The sequence below is a fragment of the Phalacrocorax carbo genome, chromosome 1, assembly GCF_963921805.1.
Source record: "Phalacrocorax carbo chromosome 1, bPhaCar2.1, whole genome shotgun sequence".
NCBI lineage: Eukaryota > Metazoa > Chordata > Aves > Suliformes > Phalacrocoracidae > Phalacrocorax > Phalacrocorax carbo.
Genome location: NC_087513.1, coordinates 106359948 through 106382970, shown reverse-complemented (window position 1 = coordinate 106382970; position 23023 = coordinate 106359948). Strand labels below are relative to the sequence as shown.

Sequence of the window (23023 nt, the reverse complement as noted above, 5' to 3'; positions counted from 1 at the left end):
AGCAAGCCTGTATAACAGAATTCATACTTTCAGCATTCAAAGGCAGAGGAAAAGGAGGTAGGCAGGCAGGGCATGCCTGGCAGGTAGGTACTTCTCAGAAAAACTTCATTGTGTACCATCAACTCATCTTGGTGCTGTTTCCTAATTGGGAGATGCCTAGCAGTAGTGCAAACACAAAGCTAGCGCATAGGAACATATTGAAAATTCTCAACTAAGAAATATTTTTCCAGTAGTTTCTGACTTCTAGTTTTTTCTTCCATTATCCAATGGATAATCAAAAAAAGAGGTAAAAGCTACCTCATTGTGTTTCACTGACCTCCTCTACCTGTACCATCCAACACGACAGGGACTGATGATCTGAAAATAGCCACAGCTTTAAAGGACGTAAAACTGTTCAGCAGTGTCATGGGGGTTCATGTAACTTAAAAACTGGTTTGGTAGCTGAAAGAGAAACCTGAAGCGCTGATAATTTGTGAATATCAGGTATTTTGAAATTACTGTTCATAACAACAGAGAGGGTGTTAGGACTGCTTTGTTTGGCTAAATTCCATCTCCGTAATTTCATTTGCATGTTCAAATGACACGCTGGGTTTTCAACTGCATAATTTATCCTTTGCTTCTTGTCCCAACCTGTTGCAATGCACAGCGAGACCATGAGTATCCTTCTCTGCAGAGACAGTCAAAGTAAGATCACTTATAGTTTGTATTTGACTTTGACAAGTTTGTAAAAAACTTTGCAGCTGTCAATGGTAAGAGGGTGACTGATCTGTGCTCTACAAGAAATCTAACGCCACTGAAATCCATGGCTAATTTAAGTGCCACCGAAGTTGATGGCAACTTTTATTACCTTTAGGAATACCAGGGTATCATTCTGCATACCCTGCCTTCACTTTTATAAAAGGACCAAAAAAATACCGTCCCAAGACATTATACAAAACAACTACCCGTCAGATCAATCCAGACCATATAGTCATAGTAAAGGAAATATACTTAAATTTATTTGCTTTTTTTCCAAGTTCAGATGGCATAGGTCATTAACAGAAAAACTCTTAAGTTTCTTTTTTAAATTTATTTCTAACCTTGCCATGGCCTTCTCCCCAGTGAAAAAATGGATAAAACTGGATTAAGAAATGTGGTTTACCACTTGTGAGAAACCAGAAAGGATGCAGTCCTATTCCTCCAAACAATCTCAATCAGGTGGGTGTAAATAAATAATTTTATCCTCCAGGTTCACACCATGTTTCTGTGTTTTCTACAGGGCAAAGCCTAGTTTCTGGAAACTCTTTTCAGACGACAGCTTCCCTCCCCTCAAATTATCTCCACAGACTGCACCGAGCCTCTTTTTCCATAAGTGCTAAGATGATTATTTTTCCTGTGTATCTTTGCTATTAAAAATATTAAGCGTTTCTGATAATTGGCAAATTGGCCTCACATCAGCATACGCTACTACTTGCAGTCATGCTCCCTGTAGCTTTTTCATCTTAAATTTTTTTTCCCAACTGCTCCTAAAAAGGAATGTATAATAATATTGATTTGTATGTTATTCTACTGACTTCCATACAAGTTTAGGGTTTTTTCTTGCAATGCTGAGATATTAAAACACAGGAAAAAACCAGGTAAATGGAGATGCTAAGCAAATACACATAAAATAACAGGGATAAAGAGCTAGGCAGCAAGCAATCTACAAATAAACTGGATCTAATGGGTGAAGCTGAAAACAAGCCAGATAAATTAACAGATCTGACAAAATCCATAAACTGAAGTATAATTACTAAATAATAATTACTAAATACAACATGGAAATATAGTGTTACACAATATCCAAAATGTTAAACCCCTGACAGAGGTGGCTAAAACAGGACTTTTATGTTCAAATATGCATGCAATCCACATTTATGCAAAGCAGATTTTAAAGTAGTGCCGTATCACCCCACTGCTGTCTTCAAATAAAAATAAAAATAAAAAATTGGAAATGATGAAATAAAGGTATCATTACCATCAGTAACTTCCAAGTAGGCTTTTGTTATGATACTTCCTGCAACATTTAAAGTCTGGCAGATATAGTACCCAACATCAGATCTCTGGACGTTGGTGATAGTGAGGTCCCCTGTCTGGGAAACTGAAAATCGGCTGGATGACTGAGGGGGCTGGTATGAGAAAAGCAGATTCTACAAGATGTGTAAGAAAGAAAGCAGGGGAAAAAAGCGTTAAATAAATTCAAACATCAATAACCTTAACTCTAACATATCTAAACAAATTCATCTTTCCACATTATACATAAAACATTCTGCTCTTCATATCTTAAGCATGTCTATCCCACAACGTGACTAGCTTTTCTAGGATTTTTTTGTGATAAAATAGGTGCAGATATGCACATACAATTGTGTAGTTCTTTTGGGATTGCTTTAACACCTTCTATGGTCAATGTTGGGCTTTACACCACGTTTAACAGGCACTAGTGATGATGTGATATGTACAGATACCATAATGGTGCCAGGAACTGTGGTGAACCTAAGAAATGTGTTTTAACATCCTTTTTCAGAACTCACTCCAGGGTATTCTATTTATTTCATTTAAATGCAGATGTTGGTTTACTTATTTGCATTTTAGCTTTTGCCTGCCTAAGAATGGAGCATTTTCTTTAAAAAGAGATGCTGTTTAGGTCCCTCTAATCATAGTGTTTGTGTTCTATATTGAGTCTTATTATATAGAATTAAATCCTATGCCAGTTTCTACTTAGAAGGTTTTGGTATGAAGTACATAGTATTTACCAACAGTGCCCAAAAATCAGAACTGCAATCAAAGTAATGCAAGTCCTTTACACTAAATATTCCAAATTTCTACCTTTGGCTGAACAATTTGTGAATGAGAATACTTTAAGGTCACGGAGGCTATTTTTTTATCTCTCTCTCTTGCCTAGCTACATTTTGCACTTCCAAAAATCATCCAAAGGCATGGGACACAACATCCTCTACTTCAGTATTAGTAAACCCTATTCATTGACCTCCTCCTCCAGCTCCCTCAGTCATCACAAGTGGTCACCACTCAGTAGAATAAAAACGAGCCAGAAAAATTATGTACTAGAGAACACTTGGGGAAAAAATATCCAGGTCACACAAAACTACAAACATAATATACTGATATACTTATGCCATTGAAGATTATAATCTAAATTTGGTTAGCAGTGTAGCTGTACTTAGAAATGTTGCAAACGGAGTAAAGAAGCCAATCTCTAAGTGTTCTCAATTTCTCTGGCCTATTGTTCTGTAACACAAAGAACCCTGTCATATGCTATTGCCCCATTCATTCCTTCATTCACAGGAAAACCAGAATCCCATATTCCTTCTTTCCTTCCAATAAAGAATACTTTGTGTCACATCCCTCCTTCAGACGATGACTCTGAAAGAAAGCTGATTCCCTTGCTGTGCTATATTGTGTTTCACCCACTGGCTTTCAAGATCCTTTACAAAGAAGCTGGAAATATTTTTCCTTCCCATTCAAATAAGAAAGCTGGGAGAAAATGTGACCTTTTCAGGTATGACCTGTCAGCCAACAGACTGAGTGGCAAAGTGGATCTCCTTACCCCCAGACGAGAGTCCTACCCATGCAGTGATGCAGATCTATACAACAAATGGTTCAGTTCACCAGACACACAGAAACACATGGCAAACTAAGAGCTGCACCATAAACCCAGAGCTAAACTTTCTGAAAACTTGGGAGCATTTGCCAGTTCAAACAAACTTCAGCATTGGTCATCTTGTCATCTCTTAAAAGTTCTCCCTGCTAGGTGAAAAAGATTTTCATAGTAGTGAAACATGGGATGTTTCTAGTTGTTTCATATATTTATTTTTACATTCTTGGAGAAAAACATAGATATCCTTTCTAGTAAGGCTGACGTCATGTAGCATGCACATGACTTAGAAGTAGAGAAGAAATATCCAGCATCTCCAAGCTCTAGACCTATTTTCCACATCTTTAAAACAATAATTGAAATATTTTTCTCTCACGTGACATCATCTCTTCAAGAAACTGCCAGGCAGAAGGGACAGAAAAGCTGTTTTACCTGACTTCCCTCTCTCCGCCAAAAGATGGCCGGCTGAGGGTTTCCAGTTGCTTCACACTGGAAAGTCACCGTTCTCCCCAGTGCAGCTACCTGATCTCGAGGCTTTACAACAAACTGTGGAGGCTCTGAAAGGAAAATACCGGGGGGGGGGGGAGGAAAAAATCACACTACTATCAGAAGACCAAAGTTAGCCTATTTGAAAGCACACATTGCCTACTGACTTTAAATGGTATAAAACAGAATAGTTAAGTTTCATTAATAAGGGGAGGCAGCACAAAGACACATCAGTCTCCAACAGCCACAGCTTCAGCATCACTCAGATCATCTTTCCTGTTGCTGGACCTCCCAGTTAAAACGCCGTGCATCATGTGCGTTTAGTACTGACCACTTTTACAAGGAAGTCCCACCGACTTAATGAGACAGCTTGCAGAGCAGCAGTCACTAATACGAACAAACTTGCTACAATTTGGGTTTCAAAGGAGGAGCACCGCTACAAGTCAGAGTGGAGAAATTTTTGAGGGACAACTGGCTCACAGGCCACACTTTGGCAAGGGTTGCAATAAACACTGAATTCAGGCTTCTGTGCACAAAAGTCATCACCTTTAATTTAGGGAAGCTGAGGAGAGAAAAAGCACTTAATTGCTTATATAAGAGACTTTTGATGTAGTCAGGGTCTCAAAAACATTTAAAGGCAAAAGTCCCAGAAATACTATTGAACCATTTACAACCATTTAAAATCTTCCGTCCAATTACCGAAGAGGAATGAATTTAAAGGAACAGCAGAGCTAAATGTCTTGCTCATTTACATACGCAAGGGCACGTTCAAACAAAATATATATGCAAATGAAGGCAAATTTGAAACATCTGCTCAGCCTAACATTATAAATACTGCCAGCATTGGCCAAACTGTTTGATTTATACAGACTTCAACAACCCCTTCATCCAGTAGTAAGAAGAAGGTAAAAAAATCATGTCAGTCACATTAAAAAACAAAAACAGCACAGACAACAATATTAGATATCTTGATGGGGCTACCATGGAAAAAAAAATCCAGCTTGTTTTATAGGCTATTAACTCTCACTTCTCGAAAAATCTGCATTAAATGTAAGCCTATATACTTATTCATTTCCAATTCCTTCTGATCATCTGCCCAAAACTAATTATGCTCTCCCTCTTCTTTAGGCTGAGAATAAAGGCGATGTTTTGAATCTGACATTAATAATTCATTGTTTTTGGTGTCTTTTTTTTTCTTTCAAACACCTCTGTACATTGAGGACAGTCAACCATTGGAATAATCTTCCCAGGGAAGTGGTTGACTCGGCCATGTTGGACACCTTCAAGAGTCGCCTGGACAGGGTGCTGGGCCATCTTGTCTAGACTGCGGTCTTCCTAGAAAGGTTGGACTAGATGATCCCTGAGGTCCCTTCCAGCCTGGGATTCTGTGATTCTGTGACTCTGTATTTACAAGGTTTTCCCTTAAAAAGAGAGTGAATCAAATAACTTAAAGATATCACTCAATGTGTATTATAAACATCAAGTAATTATGGCTTTATCTAGAACGAATTAAATAACACTCAAAGTACTTTCTAAAGAAATTGCTCTCTGTTCCTGTGGGGCAGTACTTTCAGTTACCTGTTCCTCATGCCTTGTGTCTCTGCTCCCTATTGCATTCAGATTAGAATATACTCTTCCTATGACCTGGTTTGGGAGGAATTTTTAAAGCACAGTGTATTCTTATTTACATTTAGATGCAAATAGCATTTGCATCTTTCCTAGAATTTTCTTAGAGAAGAAACTACCCGAAGGGAAGTTGAGATTGACCTACAGTAATCAGCAAACTTCAAAACATTTAGCTCTGAAACTTTCAGTCAATACCTTAGAAGACGACGTGGGAAGACTTTGACATGACAGCATGTTTAATTTAGAACGGAAAGTGAAACTGTTGGGGGTTTGCCACAGGGTTGTAAGGTATGATGGTGAAAATGGAGATGAGGGGGAAGCACCTTTGTTAGGCTGTTGGATTCTAACAAGAAGAATAAATTTAGCATATAGTTAAATTTAGGGCTTGGCTGGTTCTGTACTAGTCTGTGACACAATGCCACAAAAAATGGAACTGAGGATTTCTAAATCCTGTGTTAGTGAATAGGATTTATATGGTTTCAGATTTCATTAAGCTTGAGAATGGGTTCAGCTATAAAGAGATTAAAATATTTCTGACCACTGGAGAAATAGCTGAATACCTGTGATTCTAGGATCTGAAGATGACCGTTCAGAGATTACTGAACACAAAAAATGAGGGGAGATTCAGTTTTTCAGGTAACCATAGTAGAATTTATGAAATGTAAATAGGTATATGTTTCTCTATATATTATTCTAAACGTAATTTGTATATATATTATTCTAAATATATATGCACATTATGCATATTATTCTAAATCTACTGCCAGTAAGGTAAATAATAAAAATCCTATTAGCTTCACCACCAGAGGAATTAAAACAGGGTTAAGTGAAACTCTGTCCATTCAATGTTTACTGTACTGGAAGCATTTTCACTGTCTTCTTTTTAACTTCAGTTTGCTTTCACACCTTGGGACACATATGTGTGGTATGTAATGAATATACTGTAAAAGATGCTGAAATAATAATCCACTTAAGGAAAGAACAACTTCTATCCTTGAGACCTTTAAAACAAAGATAATTTTTTATAGAATTCTTTGAAGCTTACCTAATGCAGTCACTGAAGAAAGAAGACATTAGGATTTGACTCGTTACATCATGTAAAAACAGACAGAAAGTTTGCAACCCATTACCTTTCTCTTTGCCATTAAGTTACCCATACTTCATGCAGAATTTATTCTGTGCGATGTGTCTTGTCAATAACAAGTAAAAGATGGGAGCTGACTGGTTGAAGGACATGGAAGGGGATGGATGGGAAGGGGAGGAGAAGTTCCCGTCACAGTGATACGATGACTAGAAGATGGCCAATAAAATTTCAACTTACCAGACACAACTAAAAAAAAAAACAAAACAAAAAGAAAACATGGAATAAATAAAATTGAATAGACATGAAACAAAGCAAAGAATAAAGCAAAATTAAAAAAAAAAAAACAAAAACAAAAAGGACCCTTGGTAAACACCTTAGAAAGCACACGTATATTCTGATACATGAAAAATAGGTTTAAAATGTTGAACCATATATTTTTTTATTTGATTGTTAAGCAGAAGTCTATATCAAATGCTGAAAAGCAGGCTGTAGAGGAAAACTGGTAACAGACTGAAATAACGATTAGGCAACCTGAGTTCTATTCCAAGCCTTTCCAATAAACCGTTGTGTAACCCTGAGTTAATTTTTTTTTTTTATATCATGATTATTTCTCTGCATCAAGAGCTCTCCATGGTAAAATTAATTGAAATCTCCAGTAAATACCACTCTGCAACATTGCTGAAATGAAACAGTGACATTTACACCCTTTCTAAAGCATCCAAACATCTGCAAATGGAAAATACTTTTCTGAGGCTAATAGCTATTACAAAGGTAGTTTATTAAAAAATTAATAATATGCTGAGGCATTTAGCCCACACACCAATCTCTTTAGTATAAGATTGCTTATCAAGGTCATATTGCTCACTATTAAACTGCAAATGCAAACTAAACAACGCTTAAAACTAATTTGAAAAGACTCTTAACCCTCCCCTCCCCCCCAATTTCACTAAAATATTCAAAGCCAGAAATTTATTGCAAAATATTAGATTTTTCAACAGAAATTGTCAGTAGATTATCTAATATTAAATTATCTTTCAACCATAGTTGAAAATTTTCATAAACTTTGAAATGGCACAGATCCTGGCAGGCTAACTTCACTTATAAAAGAAAGGCATGTTAGAAAGTGTTCCAACCACATACCACTAACTGAAAGAACAGATTAGAAACAAAAATGTAAAAATTATGTGTATATAAAAATATACACAGATACTGACAAAAAGTCAATCAAAAAAGAGTAGTTGGTATAAGATAATTACAGTAAAAGTCCAAATATATATATATAAATGCATGTTACAAATACGAAGCCCTTCAACACTTTGGTCTTATCACTTTACATTGAGAGTAAACCAGCTATTGTTCAGCAGGGTACGCTTTCATATCAAGTAGGTAAGCAACTGTAACACACCATCCTCTGATAAAACACATGGAGGAAACTAATAATATCCAGTCTGCCAACATTCATTAGGCATGAGGAATACTGGCTTACTGTTCAAATAAATACAGAGGACTCCAGGTGTATTATGAAAATGAAGCAGAAAGAGAATCAGATATAATACTGGAATTTGGATTGTGTTGAAGCCAAGAAGCTGAAACTGAATGCACCAAAACCAGATCATACAGAGAATTTAGGTTTTACGTTGTTATTATTATTTTTTATTTTTTTTTTTAAAAAAAGGAAAAAAATCCAAATGGGAAGTTGAAATTGCCATTTTTCAAAAATTTGAGTTTCAATTTTAAGGAAATATTCTGGATGTACATTAGCCTTCTTTAAGTGTCAGGGTTCAGTATTTCTCAAAGAGAAAATCGGTGTGCATTATTCTGCTCTGATTTTCTGCAAGTAAGAGGAGTGGCCAAGAAATGATACACAAGAATTCCTGAGAGAAATATGCTTGTCTCCAAGACTCAGCTCATAGCTACTCTTGATCACATCTAGGTATATATGACCCAGTAACCACTCCTTTTTAACTGAAAAGCTCTCTACTAAACTTGCAATTACAGTCTGACCTGCTCTGGAATTAGAAATGCTTCTCCATAAAACACAACTCATATTCTACATGAAATAGCCTGATAAGAGACTTAATGGTATGCAATTCTTGCACAGAGGAGGTAACTCTAAATTACCAATTTTCTATTACTCGAGTAGTGCCAAAAAGAGAAAAGTTCAGCCTTCCTGGGAGCAATGCAAAGCTGCCTAAGCCCTCTACTGAAAGCTCACTTGAAAATTTCTAACAGATAGAAATCTGTCTTTGTTGCTCAATTAATTTTCTACAAATAAAATTAACTTGTAAGTGCTGAATTTACACTTTTCTTTTTACCAGACGGTTTTGTTATTGTAGCTCAAAAATAACCCTGCCAAGCATATGTATTTTTTTGCCCACCTGTAAAAACAGAGGGGATACTGATACATGAAAATAAATCCCTGTAGAAACAAGGAATCACATTGGTTGCAAATCTGCGGCAAAGGGTGAAATTTAAACAGTTCTGTCAGAGGGACATCATGGGGTTTTAAAAGAACAGCAACAATAGCAACAACTACAACAAAGACAATTCTCTTAGTTTGATTTACAACCTATTGATATCTAAGGTTACTGAAACTGAGAAGTACATAGTTTTTCCTCTATTATGGCACATTTTATTTGACAGCACTTTCAATTATAAAGTAAATTAATTTTCCATGTGTTAATCATGGCTTTTCACATGGCATTTAGGGGAATAACCTGTTTGTAAAGACAGGAAGTTAGAATGTAAAACCACAAATACCAAAGGAATAATATTTTTGTCTTTCCAATAATTTCCTTCACGTGTGAGGTTTTTCAGGGAAGACGTGCCCAGTCACTGAACAAAAAACATAAGAAAAGCAGTTTCCAGACTAGTGATGTGGTATTTTAATGCCGTATTCTTGCCAGCAATCCTATCAACCTCACTGGGACTACGGGTATCATTAAATCCACTCAAAGATGTAGGAATTTGCAGTTTTAGGAATTAAACTACATATGCCAGATGTTCATGGAGCAACTATTGTATTTGACTGAGGTAGTATTGTTAGGTCGTAGAATAATCAAGTTGGAAGCAACCTTGGAGGTCTCTAGTTCAACCTCCTGCTCAAGCAGGGTCAGCTATGGGGTCAGACCAGGTTGCTCAGGGACTGATCCAGTTGGGTCCTGAAAAATCCCAGGGACTGAGAATGCACAGCCTCTCTGGGCAACCCGCTCCACTGCTTGACTGTCCACACTGTAAAGAATTTCTCCTCGTATCCAGTCTTGATCTCCCTTGTTTCAACTTAAATCCATTGTCTCTTGTTCTCCCACCATGCACCACTGTGAAAAGCCTGGCTCCATCTTACCGACAACCTCCCTGTAGGTACTGGGGGCTGCTGTTATGTCCCTCCTGAAGTCACCTCTCCTCCAAGCTGTGCAAGCACCATTCTCTCAGCCCTTCCTCACAGGTACATATGAGACCTCAACATACTGTGCGTAATGCCTACATCTCTGAATAACACATTTTGCAATTCTCACAAAGGGAAAGACAAATGTTGATCTAGTGTTTCTCTATAACTCATTGGTTTCCCCATATTTAGAATTAAATATTACAGGGCCGTGTCTATTTCTTAGACTAGTATTGGACAAGCTATAAACCTCAAGTACCCATTCTTGAAAACTGTGGTAGTAATTATCTATCTCAAAGAGAGTAAAACTATAGAAATTTTCATTCATTTATACTAGTAAGGTGCTTTTGAGATCCTGAGATTAAAGGTGGTACTTAATTACTAAACAGTATTTTGTTCTGCATATTAAATACTTATTAATTATCGTTCTATTACTATTTATTAATACTTTCCAGGTGCTCAGATGATACCTTGTTATTCAGCAGACACAAGCTGAATACTTTCAATTTAAGCTCAACGTGTTTCATTTTTGATCATTTAAATAAAAATCTTCACGTCTTCAAGGACTGCTTGGCACCAATAGAGGCTATTATAAAGGAAGCAAGGAAGTGTAATTCTACGCCAGCAAAATGAAACAATCCCAATCTTCGGGCCAATAATTACATAAAACAATCAAGCTCATATACAATCTTTACTTTCTGTGTAAATCCGTGGCCATATGACTAATCTAGGAAATGGCAGTCACAATGAAATTTAGATTGCTTTCAATTCATTTTGTGATAGATTAACCCCAGTTCAAGGGAAAATATCAGAGGTTGAATGTGCCTGTGGAAACAAACTGGTAGGAGATGGGATATGAGTATGAGCCAATGCGCTGGCAGAGACAGTGGAGCCTGGGAGCAGGCACCTCTGACGTGCTTGGCCAGGTAGAGACTAGACGGTGTGAGAGGAGATCCTCCAGAGCTAGCAACAGAGACAGTACAGAGATAGCTACATTCCCTGTCATGGAGCATTGCAGTTCTACAAAATGGCTGAAACTCAGCTGTTTATAACCTTGGTGAAATGACTGGGTACAGGACATTTGGGTACTAGAGTTACATGTAGAGGAAACGGGAGAGTCTTGAGTACGTTTAGCAAACTGGTCGAACTCTGACTGCTCACTCCTTTAAAAAAATGAAGAAATTCTGAACAATTTTTCCAGTTCCTTTCCTAGTTCCAAACAAAAACTCAGCTAAGACGCTGTCAACCTCTTCTTTCATATGTTTCATTGCTAAGCCTGCTAAACACTGAAATCTAATTAACTACTTTTTACCTTCAAGTATCTGAACAGGGACCATTGAATGCCTTTCGGCAACATGACTACCAGATATATATGCTGGTGTTTTGCAAAAACTATTATTAAGGGAGATAGTTTAAGACAATGTGTCGTGTTTCATTTCCTGTTAGTGATTTGTACGCTATTTGTTCTTATCAAAGCAATCTGAAACACCCAATACCCTTGATATGCACATCTCTCTGCAGTCATTTGTGGAAAGTATCACTTTCTACAGAGAAACAAAGGCCAAAATCTCTTGTTCTGAAAAAAATATAAATGCTGCCATTCAGCTGCCTCCTGGTTTCAACCTCTGAAAAATATGGGAAAATAACACCAGGTACATTACAAAAGAATTGGGATATATCTCTTTTCATCCTCATTGGTCTTTCTATTTTCAGATGTCACTTCTTGAGGTCCAGATACATGTATAAATAATTCATATTTTCCCAGATTTTCCGCTAAACTTCACATTCATGTGAGACCAGACTGGGACACCCTTACTCACCGTGAATGCTTTCACAGTACGTAGTCCCAGAGCACGAAGTGTGATACAGTGCAGTACAAATTTCTGAGGAAAGGTCTAACAGTCTGGCAAGCATGCCACAGCCATATAGTTGAGGTAAAATGTTTACATGAGATTTTTGGTGTTTCAAATCAAAAGTGATCACTTGTAATTCCAAACAGCCAGCAAGGGAGTCATCGTGGTTTATTACATTTATGATGACTGGAAAAATTCTGTTTTGGATTGCTGCTGATGTGTCAGATGAGCATTTCTTAAGTTTATACGAAAAAATGACTATGGTAACTTCAAAGTTACCAAAGGCAAGAAGACAGAAATCTAACTGATTTGAAAAGAAACAGTTTAATTGTTTTCTATAATGGTACTGTAAGTAGGGGAATGAAATTAAGAAAGAATACAGTTGACTGAATATTAGGAAAAATAGTTCTGACTGTAAGATCATCTTTAGAAGTAGTGGAAACCTAGAAACCCGTAACAATGTTTCAGGTTCATGCACAGAAAAGTTAGTAAGGGGAAAATCCCAGTATCAACTAGCTGCTTTGTCCCTCAACATACTTCCCAAGTTTTTGGTATTTATTTGTATTTATTTATTTATTGTTTACAATTGACCCAGATTCCCTCTTCTGTCTGAATACTGCAGACTTGTCAGGGGCTGGGCAGTACCTTAGAAACAGGCTAGCCAGAGTCTGTGCCCTACATGAAAGCACCACCCTTAGGGTACCGGTGGGCTGCCAGCTGCAATTCTCACTGTGCACTTACCCAGCTGCGCTCCGAGCCAGCAGCCATGAGACAGCTGCAGTCTGGAAACCTGGTAGCCATGCCACCATGACACTCACTCTGACCATGCAGGGCAGAATATAATCTCTCGTTTTCAGCACAGGACACATGTCTGGCAGGCTGGATTTATTTTACACCTCGCGACTTGGTACCCGGAGAAAAAAGGGCAGGTGCCTGTGTGTACTCAGAAGAGCTAACGTGCTCTAGGAGAAAGTGGTCTGACAACAACAAAGGCAAGTATTGCTCCTTGATGCTGACAGTACAAATAAAGCCTTGAAAATATAAGTGCATTTAGAGCCAGTACACATACCAGGGAGAGACAAAGGCGAGAATATGGCTTTAGAACACATAGAATTATAGAGTCATTAAGGTTGGAAAAGACCTCTAGGATCATCAAGTACAACGACCAACCCAACACTACCATGTCTCCTAACCCATGCCCTGAAGTGCCACGTCTGCACATCTTTTAAATACCTCCACAGATGGCAACTCTACCACCTCTCTGGGCACCCTGTTCCAGTGCCTTGGTCAGTAAAAAAACTTACTCTTCCAGTAAATGAAATCTAAACCTCTCCTGATGCAGCTTGAAGCTGCTTTCTCTCGTTCTATCACTAGTGTCCTGGTTGAAGAGACCAACCCCCACCTCACTACAACCTCCTTTCAGGTAGTTGTATAGAACGATAAGGTCTCCCCTCAGCCGCCTCTTCTCCAGGCTAAACAACTCCAGTTCTCTCAGCTGCTCCTCATAAGACCTGCTCTCCAGACCCTTCACATACCTAAACACATCCGTCACAACACACGCAGCGTGGCAGCTCAACATCATCAACTCCACCATCTGCTGATAAACAGCACAAGATCTGTGCATTAACCAAACGTCCTGCTTGGGTGCTATTCTGTTGTCAAAAGCTATCAAATGGCATTGACTCCTTATGGATTTCTGGCCATTTTGAGATTTAATTTAGGCTAAGAGGTGTTTCCCTCCTCAACTCAAATTGATGGGGCTCGGCAACAAAATCTGGTTCTCTCTCAGCTGTGCCTCAGTTGTGGAACTACATTATTTTAATGTCTGCTTCACAGCAGGCTAATGACTCTTCCCTTTAAAACATTTAAAAAGTCAAGATGAAAAGGGCTACACAAGTGTGTGTGTGTGTTTGTATCTGCATGTATGGGAGGAAGCTACTGCAAAAACTTTGTGGAAGAGAACAGTGTGTAAAATGTACTCACATGACATTTTTTGATTTGCAACTGATTTTGCTGATAACAACAAAACAAGAAAGTTCATAATCTCTCCTTCTGCAGGAGTCAGTGAAGATTTCTATAATAAAATGAAAAATGTGGAAATAGAATTTGCAGTGTGGTTTTAAAAGGTAACACTTCTCAGGTTAATACATGTAGTACACAGTTTAAATCTTTTATAAATCCTGTTGTCATTGCCTTGAGGTGACAAGACAAATCTGAAATATGGGGGTTAAAAGACAGAGAGAGGGAGAGAGGGATTTAAGGTCTTCCAGAAGTTTCCCTCCTATTCTCCCCTCCCCCTTCCTTGCTCTGAGTCCTCCTAAACCATCTTATAAACCACACACAATTTAGAGGGCACACTTAGGACAAGTCTAATTCCATCTATTTAAAAACTAGAGTAATGCAATAAACTGTGGAGTCCTGTTTCCCAGGCTTCTCTTTTTGGAGAAGAGTTGTCTTCCCATGTTTAAAAAGAACTGAGGTAATTTTGGGCACTGATGCAACCTAAGTAGTCGTGGCTACAAATATTTATACTAAAGCCTTTTAAAAGAGTGAACAAAGACAGATTAATTTTAAATAAGCTGTGCAGAAGTACAGAAAGATTATGATAGCTAGATACTATTTGAAGAATTCTAAGGACCTTTCTACTGCATTTTTTGACTTAAGGGTAGTCGAGCTGTAAAGGAAACAGAGTGGGATTTTATTCCCAGCTGTTTATGATAGCACAGTTTTCTTCTTGGAAAGAGTACTTGAAATCCATAGCAACCTAATAAGTTAAAGCTATGTCTGAAAAGTGGCCAAAGCCCCATGATCAATGGATACCAAACACACACTAAAAATGGAAGGACAATAAATCTCTATAGTGTGGTAACTTTTGCTCATTAAAAAAATGTTATTTTGGGCATGCAGTACTCAGTAAGGAATACTGTCAACTGAAACAGATACTATTTCAAAAGAAATCTGGACTTCTTTTTATGGGGACACCACAACCCCACACAGAGACAACCCAAGTCTACATATGGGACACTAATACCTGAACTTACTTTTTAATAATGTTAACAGGAAGGTAACAGTGACATATTAACAAATTTTAATTATAGGTAGCAAAACCCACAACATATAAGAATTCTGTACAAGGTGGAATTAGCTGTCAGGTACTGAGATTTTTTACTGCGATGGATGTAGAAAAGTGAACAAGTTGCTTAAGGAAATAATCAAAATGTGCAAAAATAAAATAAAATAAAAATTTCAGAGACACTCGGCCTGATTTTCATATAGTGAAGCAGTGGCTCACCTCTGCCAAAAGACTATAATGCTATCAAAAATTGCTGGTAGTCTGAAACAAAAGTGCTGCTGCAGCTGTGATGGTCTAGGGATATTACCAAACATGTTTTGAGGTTTAGTCTTTAGTTAGGTTAGTTATATTCTTCAAGAAAAAAAACAATCTGACAAGATCTGAGCACCCAAGAATTCTGAAGGAAGAGGCACAGGAAAGGCCATCAGACCTTGCTGGTGGAAGACTGGACCACAGCAGAACTCTCAGGTGACTTCTTCCTCTGTAATGAGACTCAATGTGCTACCGTAACTGTATCAAAAGAGAGAGTAGCTGTTTAATTTGAGGAGGTGCAAGTCTAAATGGGCTCTCATTGTGCCACTGAAAGATGCGAAGAGAACAGAATCGCCTTCAATGCTGTGTTTAGGGAGCATAAGGTATTTATGAGAACAAGCGAAGCAACCTCATGTCCATCCAGACAGCTTTGGTTTTTTATTTCTCAATCCTCTCATCCTATTCCCTACTTAAATGGAAAAAAAAATTCATCCCAAACTTTGGGAATTCATGTGTGGTCAGGGGGCAAGAGGAGCATGCAGATACCTCCTGCAGAAGATAATGTGAGCATACTTGATACTTAGCAGTTTAACCTGAAGAAGCCATTTTTTTCTAGCATTGGAAGATTCTGATACTGAGCCCACTAGGTGATCTAGTTAGCCTATAAAGACTGTAAGATACTTTATTACTTTATTATTCTTGAATGTTATTCAGCACATAACAATAAAATATTTTAGTGTTCAACCAAAATATAATTCATAGTAACAAACAGTACTCAAAACAGCTATCAAAATAATGTTTGAATGCACTATTATTATAAGGTTTTTTTTGTTTTATCAAGGACCAATTCAGAAATTGCTGATTTTAATGAGGCATGTACACTTACAAAAATAAGAGAGTGCACTGTAAATACTGTATTGCCCTCATGAAAATTACTTACAGGCTATAAACAAGTCAAAAGTAAAGTGTGTATTACCTTTTTATGGATTTTTAGTATAATTTCATAAAGCCTAAATTTATTTCAGAACAAACACAGAGCAGAAGTACTGTTTAACAAATAACCAATGAAAATTATTATTCCTACACTCTTACTTAACTTTATACATAAATCAAAAAATCTGCAAACTCAGCAACTTGTAGTAAAATTCTACTTTGTATATTCCAAAGACAGAATTATTGAAATGTTTTCTTCAAAAGAGCATTCACAAAATAAAGTTTGCAACAATGAAGCCTGACACACAAAGAACAGATTTTTCCCTAGCCATGGGATTTAGGAGACTGTAGGCACTAGAAGACAGTCTTCAGATTTTCTTTGCTACTTTTCAATTCAGTGCTGACGTATGCTACACAAATCGACTTTCTTCCATTCTCTGCAGCGAGTGATTAGAAGGCAGAATTTTAAAGAAATTTAGAGTAAATAAATCCCTGTCAGCAGGGAGACCCTCTAGCTTCAACTTATTTTTGTAGTAATGTTTCTCCAAATTATTTGGACTCCTTCTGCTCTACTTGCTCAGAAACATCTGTCTCAAGTCCTTGTTTCAAAGTACTAAGTTGCAGGAAGGAATCTCAAAAGTTTTAAGTCTTATTTCCATGTAAGCAATTGCTGTCACTGTTGTGATGCTCTATGTAGAAAAAATAAAACCAAAAACAAACAACCCCCCAAAAAACATTTAAAAACTTAAAAACCACAGGAGCCGTTATTTGTTAAAATGTTACATGGATTCTTTAGACGGCTTCCTCAGTTCCTTCTGATTAACTTCTAAGATTTATATTCTTTCACCAGAAATAGGTGGCAGTCAAACTCCTCAGATCCTTGATAGACATCTTAAGTGTCATAGTTTACAGGAGCCATTAGGGGGAAAGGGCTGTCTCTTTAAGCTATACAAATCACAAGAGATGGTTTCTCTCATTCATCATGCCAAAAGCTTATTAATTGAAAAAAATCCTGAAGTTCATAGGACAATCACTGTTACTCCTTCCTCCTTCATGGGGACTGAAGACAGAATATGGCCTAAAATTAGTTCTTTCAAAAGGAGAAATAATAACTGAGAGACCATGTAGAGAGGTTCAGACTTAAACTCAAATCCTAGTTTTAAAATTCAAGTGGTTAAATTCACCCACGATATTGTGAGTCCTTCACTGCAATACATAATATCCACCATATACCTCAATAGCATTTTTGTAATCCCATTAAAATCTGAATTTTGTTTTTGTTATTTTAACGTAGGTAGCTCAGATGCCTATGAAGCAACTACATTTACAACCAACTTATAACGTGTATCAGCGGCCTGTCACAGTGGAAACGTTTTTATGGTGTCTGACAGATAAAAGAGCAAATCCTATTCCTTTTCATTCTGGGTGGTATCCTCAGTCCTACCTAGAAGCCGTACCAAATAGACATCTTTTATGGTCTGCCTTAAAGCTGCTTTGTACAAAGAGAGGGTTGCAGGAGGAGGAAGTTCCAGACCTGAAGCATGTGCCACCTTTTCAGATTAAAATTCCTTGTCAGTTGACTAGTACAGCAAAAATCACAGCGAGAAGTCACTTATCAAAAGTTCTGCTCACTATCCACCTAGCAGACAAGCTCTGTTAACCCTAAAATTCATGACATCATAGGATAAAAAACCCTTGATATCAAAATCACCACTGTAAAATATGAATGGGCCAGCGTAATTTCCATAGGAATTCTTCTTTTTTGCTGCCAAACTGATAACACTGAATACGTTTAGTGCCTTTGAATGGCAAAATTTACATTTTGCAGTTCAGTCACTGCTGCCACATGTTTAGCTTAATATTAGACAGGGCACTGTAATAAGTTTTGCGAGCTCCTCCAGAGCCACTGCTTGAGGAAGGAGAGTTAAGTAGAACTCAAAGTTTGAGGACTGTTGTTCACTACCAACCTGCTGGTGACCGACCTACAGTCACCAACAGCTGCAGGGTTGGTATTGTTCTTGTGAGAAGTCCTCAAGTCAACTGACCTATTGATCTGCTGCTCTTTTGACTCCTTCTAAGTAGCAACTACACTGCCATTGCTATAATGGTTCCTGGTCAACTCCATAGTGGGACTTCCATGGGAGCCACAATTACCACTTGTATCAGAAAGTAAAGCTTGTTTCAGCGTAATTATAAAGTAGATGTTAAAAAAGCCTAATTAAGTACTGCAAATGGAAGTGAAGCAAATGGAAGTAGGGAAAAATATTTAAAACCTTTTGTTGTTAGAGTTACTTAAAAACATTTTTATGATGGAATGTGAAATTTGCAGATTTTTGAAGAAGCCCTACTTCTATTTGCATTAATGGTAAAACTAATTCTCTTTTAGAACTGAAGTTTTGAGACATGCATTTCTGGTAAATTTGTATGTCTTAGGAATGTGGGCTTCAATTATATATATAAAATAATGAAATATGTAATATTATAATTTCTACAGTCTTGCTTCAAGGAATAAAACTAAGCAAATCACATAATAAGTCTCCAGAAAAGCATGAAAAATATCTTGCATATATATAAAAAATATATACGAAATCAATATATCCAACTTGCTTAGTGCTACTGCAAGAGAGAAATCCACTGGTTCCAGAGATGCACTTTTGGACACTGTTTCCCTTTTCTGGAGCACATCAGCTAGTTGGTAAAATACAATGTATTGTGCTCTGGGCTGCTTCCTGGCAGTTTGCATTGACTGAGGTATTTATTTAATAATTAATCATCTCTTGAATGAAATGTTTCCACATGTATTTAGCAATGTCTCTGGATGCCTTACATATGCACTACATATTGCTGCAAAATGAAAACAGTGGACTGAGACACTCTAATTTTAGGAAAATGCAAACAACAGCAGGATTATATTTTCTTAACTATTTAATTTTTCAAGAAGAAAATAAAATAACCTGACAAACAGTTTCAAGGATGGGAATGCTTTTAAGCTGCAATAGTAAAAGACTAAGTGAAGGGTTCAAACTTCTGCGTTAATACAGAGCTCCAAATTATGTTTAAGAATATGACTGAAATCTCAATAAAAATACAGCCTCTGTACTTGACATAGGAAACCCCTATAACCCCCAAAGTTAGGAGTCTGTATAAAGGAAAACAGTGATTGCAATAATCAGAATCTGTGATGGTGGTGCCATGAGCACGCAGAACACTAAAATGGAACTGATATTCCCTCCTCTTTTTTGTGTTTTCTACAGTTAGCATCCTACTACATGCAGTTGAACTATCTGAGTTGACAGTTCCCAGTCTACAGACACAGACTGGGCCCATTTGCCTAGCTCAGAGGCACTGCTGTGCAGCTTTCCTGAGACAGGGAGAACTGCAGGGCATGCATCATGCCCTCCAACGTCTGCTAGATCAAGGAGGGTCAGAGCTGACCTGGAGGTAATAATACTGCCAGATCCAGGGCAGCTCTCTGCTGAGACACCAGGTTAGCTACTCGCTGCGTTTCATCAGCACGTCCCTGACACCTAGGTATCTCAATTAGCCCCGGTGTTGCACGCTCCACCTTTGAATACCCTAGATAACCCTGTATAGTGCAGCACATAGACAGGTCAATCACAGTGCTTGAGGCCTGACAAATGATGAGTACAGAAGAGGATATGCCCTCCTCTTAGCAGTGCTACCAACCCTAAGGCCCCAGCAGCATCCCGAAGAGCACCGCTTGCAGCCCTTTCTGCTGTGTGCTATGTTTCATTCAGTGCAGCAGCTCCACTGTACAGACACCTGACAGACAATGACTGCCCCTTTCCTAACACAGACACGTGACTTCTGGGGTTACTGTTAACAACGCTCACGTTCTTTTTTGTAGTATAATCTGGCATGAAAACACCATAGCCTATCGCTGAGATACTGAGGGGGTAAAAATCCAAATGAAACCCCCACAAAAAAAAAAACCCCAAACCAAGCAAAACCCCCTTTTTGTCCTCTGCTGAATATAACAAGTCTACACAGTGGCAGGTGTAACTTCTGAGGCCACGATTTGTATCACAGGCCCCTATTTACAAAGATGTAACAGAAATAACTCTATTTGTCATAGCAGAACACACATTTAATAATCTTTACAGTCAACACATCACGTGACAGTTAACAAAAGCACAGAAGAGACTTGTCATTTCTTTTCCTTAAATTACCTGGAAAAAATACCACTCATGAAAAAAAAAAATTCTCCTCAAAGAGCCATGTGTCCGTGAACAGCAACATCAATGTCATCTTAGCACCGAAACAAGAAGATCAAATCTACCTCTCAAGATGGAGCATAGTAAAAAACCTGACTTTTTAGGACAAAAAAAGTGTTTTCAAAAGAGAGGAGGGGAGGAGGGGAGGGGAGGGGAGGAGGGGAGGAGGGGAGGAGGGGAGGGGAAGGGAGGAGGGGAGGAGGGGAGGGGAAGGGAGGAGGGGAGGAGGGGAGGGGAAGGGAGGAGGGGAGGGGAAGGGAGGAGGGGAGGAGGGGAGGGGAAGGGAGGAGGGGAGGGGGAAAATGTGAAAAAAAATCTGAACGGAAAATGCATGTTTTTTTAGAGGAGTCCTTTTTTTTTCCTTCCCATAAAACTAGGTCTCCTGGACACTCTAGTAAATGGCTTTTGATCATAATTTACTACATTACCAACTACAAATTGGCCTTACACATCACAGTTTCTCACATCAATCCCTTCTACGAAGACATTAGTACAGACACATGGCTCAGGAGTTAATCCATTCACACTGGGAAACAAATTATCCTATAACAATATCCAAAGACCAAAGCTGTTACAATGTAAATATGTACTGTGTAATACAAGTACTTTAAAAAATAAGGATCTTTCTGAATCAAGACTTAAGTTATGAACATGTTCGTTAAAAGTACCATTTCATTACCAAAATTGAAAAGATCTCACTCTAGATCTCAAAAATCTACATAATTATGTAATTTTATATCTAAGTAGCACCATTAACCTAAATGAGATTACAGGAACATGTTTGCTTATTACTTTGAATAGGACTACAAAGGATTAGCGCTGCCAGTAGCTTATTTCCAGCAATGTAACTGCTCAATCAGTCATAAAGCAAATTTTCTTAACAATAACATTTTACAAGATTAACAGCCGTTGTAAGAAACAAGCTTCAAAACAAATTGCCATTTAAAAAAAAATTCAGCCTTTTTCTTTTGAATAAACTGTGTTTACTGCTCACATGTTAATCTTCAATTCTAAAACACTGAGCATAAGAGCTGGTTATTTTGCAAACATAAGGTATCAGGTTTGCTGTATAAACATCATGTTGACTAACAAAACATCTGAAAATTCTTGGTTTTATGAGAGCTTCAACAAAAGAATTCCTATTTTCCTAACAGCTACGGATATTAGGGACACCAAATGTTTTTGGTGGAAAAAGGAGAGCAGGTTAAGGACAAGACGCTTCGTGTTACAGTAAATGTGTCTAAATAGAGGCTTGTAACCAAATAAAATACTTTTAAGCCTCTGCTTCCCCCGAACTCCATAATGACTAATTCCCACTGAACAGAGAAACAGACAGAAGGACCATCAGTGCTTACAAAAAAGCATCAGGATGACATCATTGCCTCTCTGCTAGCCAGGAAAGGAAGAGAGGGATTATCTGAATAGTGAACATCTGGATTGTGTATATAAAGGCAATGAAGGATTTTTATACATATTAGTTCACTGAGTTCCACCGAAGTTTTGCCTTACGAAGAAACAGTAGTGCTATGATACACTTTTATAATGAAAAAGCAACAGGAATTCCAGTGGTCTGGGTTAGTGTATTACAAGATACACAGATTTATCATTCCCTGCCTCTTGATTATATTTAATTGAAAAAATTTGGCAGACACTTGAACTTACAACCCTTTCTTTTCAAGTTAAAACAAGGTAGTTTGGTAACACTGTTTTTTTCTTTTTTCTGTTAGGGTTTCAGATGCGAAGATTGCAAGTGACATGATTCTGATCACACTGAAGTTCAAAACATAATCAGTTCCCCGTTCCAGCACTGTAAAGACTGCTTACAAAACTCCTTACATCTGAAGTGCTACTATTTCTTAACAATACAACTCAAACCACATTTATATTTTTGCTTTTTTTTTTTTAACAACACAGCATAGAGTTCCTGCTTAAGTAGCAACTCTACTAGTAGTGTATAGACTCAACTAGTCTGAGCATAGCAACACTATGAAGTTGCCATGCAAAAAAATCAACTTTAGTCTAGGTTAGAGTACTATGTAAAGAAACATTCTTACCTTGAACTGTCAGAGTTGCTGATGCTTCAGCTTTTCCAACCATATTTTCTGCAACACAAGTATATGAGCCCATGTCTCCTGCCATAACTTTCCGGATTTTCAAGGTATGATCATCACGGATTTCGTATCTTTAAATACATATAGTAAAAAAAAAAAAATTAATAGGAATAATAGAAATTTGTACAATTTCTGTAAAGGGTAAAAGTATGGTACGTTTACTCCCAAATATTTTTATTTCTACATTTCCCTTAGAAATACGCATAAATCCTTTAAAATTAATAATGTAAATATAAAGTTTTAAAAGCAAAATGCATCTAAATATTTGAAGACCTAATTCTGATTTAATTTGCAGTGTGAGTCAGTTTTACTGATGTCAGAAGAATTTCACTGGTGTAATACAATTGCAAACCT

At 37.6% G+C, this 23023-nt stretch overlaps 1 protein-coding gene across 5 annotated transcripts in view; it reads right to left on the bottom strand.

Moving 5' to 3' along the window:
* The window catches only part of ROBO1 (roundabout guidance receptor 1), a 742850-nt gene that overhangs the window by 60746 nt on the left and 659081 nt on the right, over window positions 1–23023 (bottom strand). For all 5 annotated transcript variants that reach the window (XM_064469750.1, XM_064469719.1, XM_064469728.1 and 2 more), the window contains 3 exons: window positions 22613–22740; window positions 4064–4188; window positions 1997–2168 (listed from right to left, as the gene is read on the bottom strand). In XM_064469750.1, the coding sequence (XP_064325820.1) occupies window positions 1997–2168; window positions 4064–4188; window positions 22613–22740 (425 nt within the window). The remainder of the gene's footprint in view (window positions 1–1996; window positions 2169–4063; window positions 4189–22612; window positions 22741–23023) is intronic.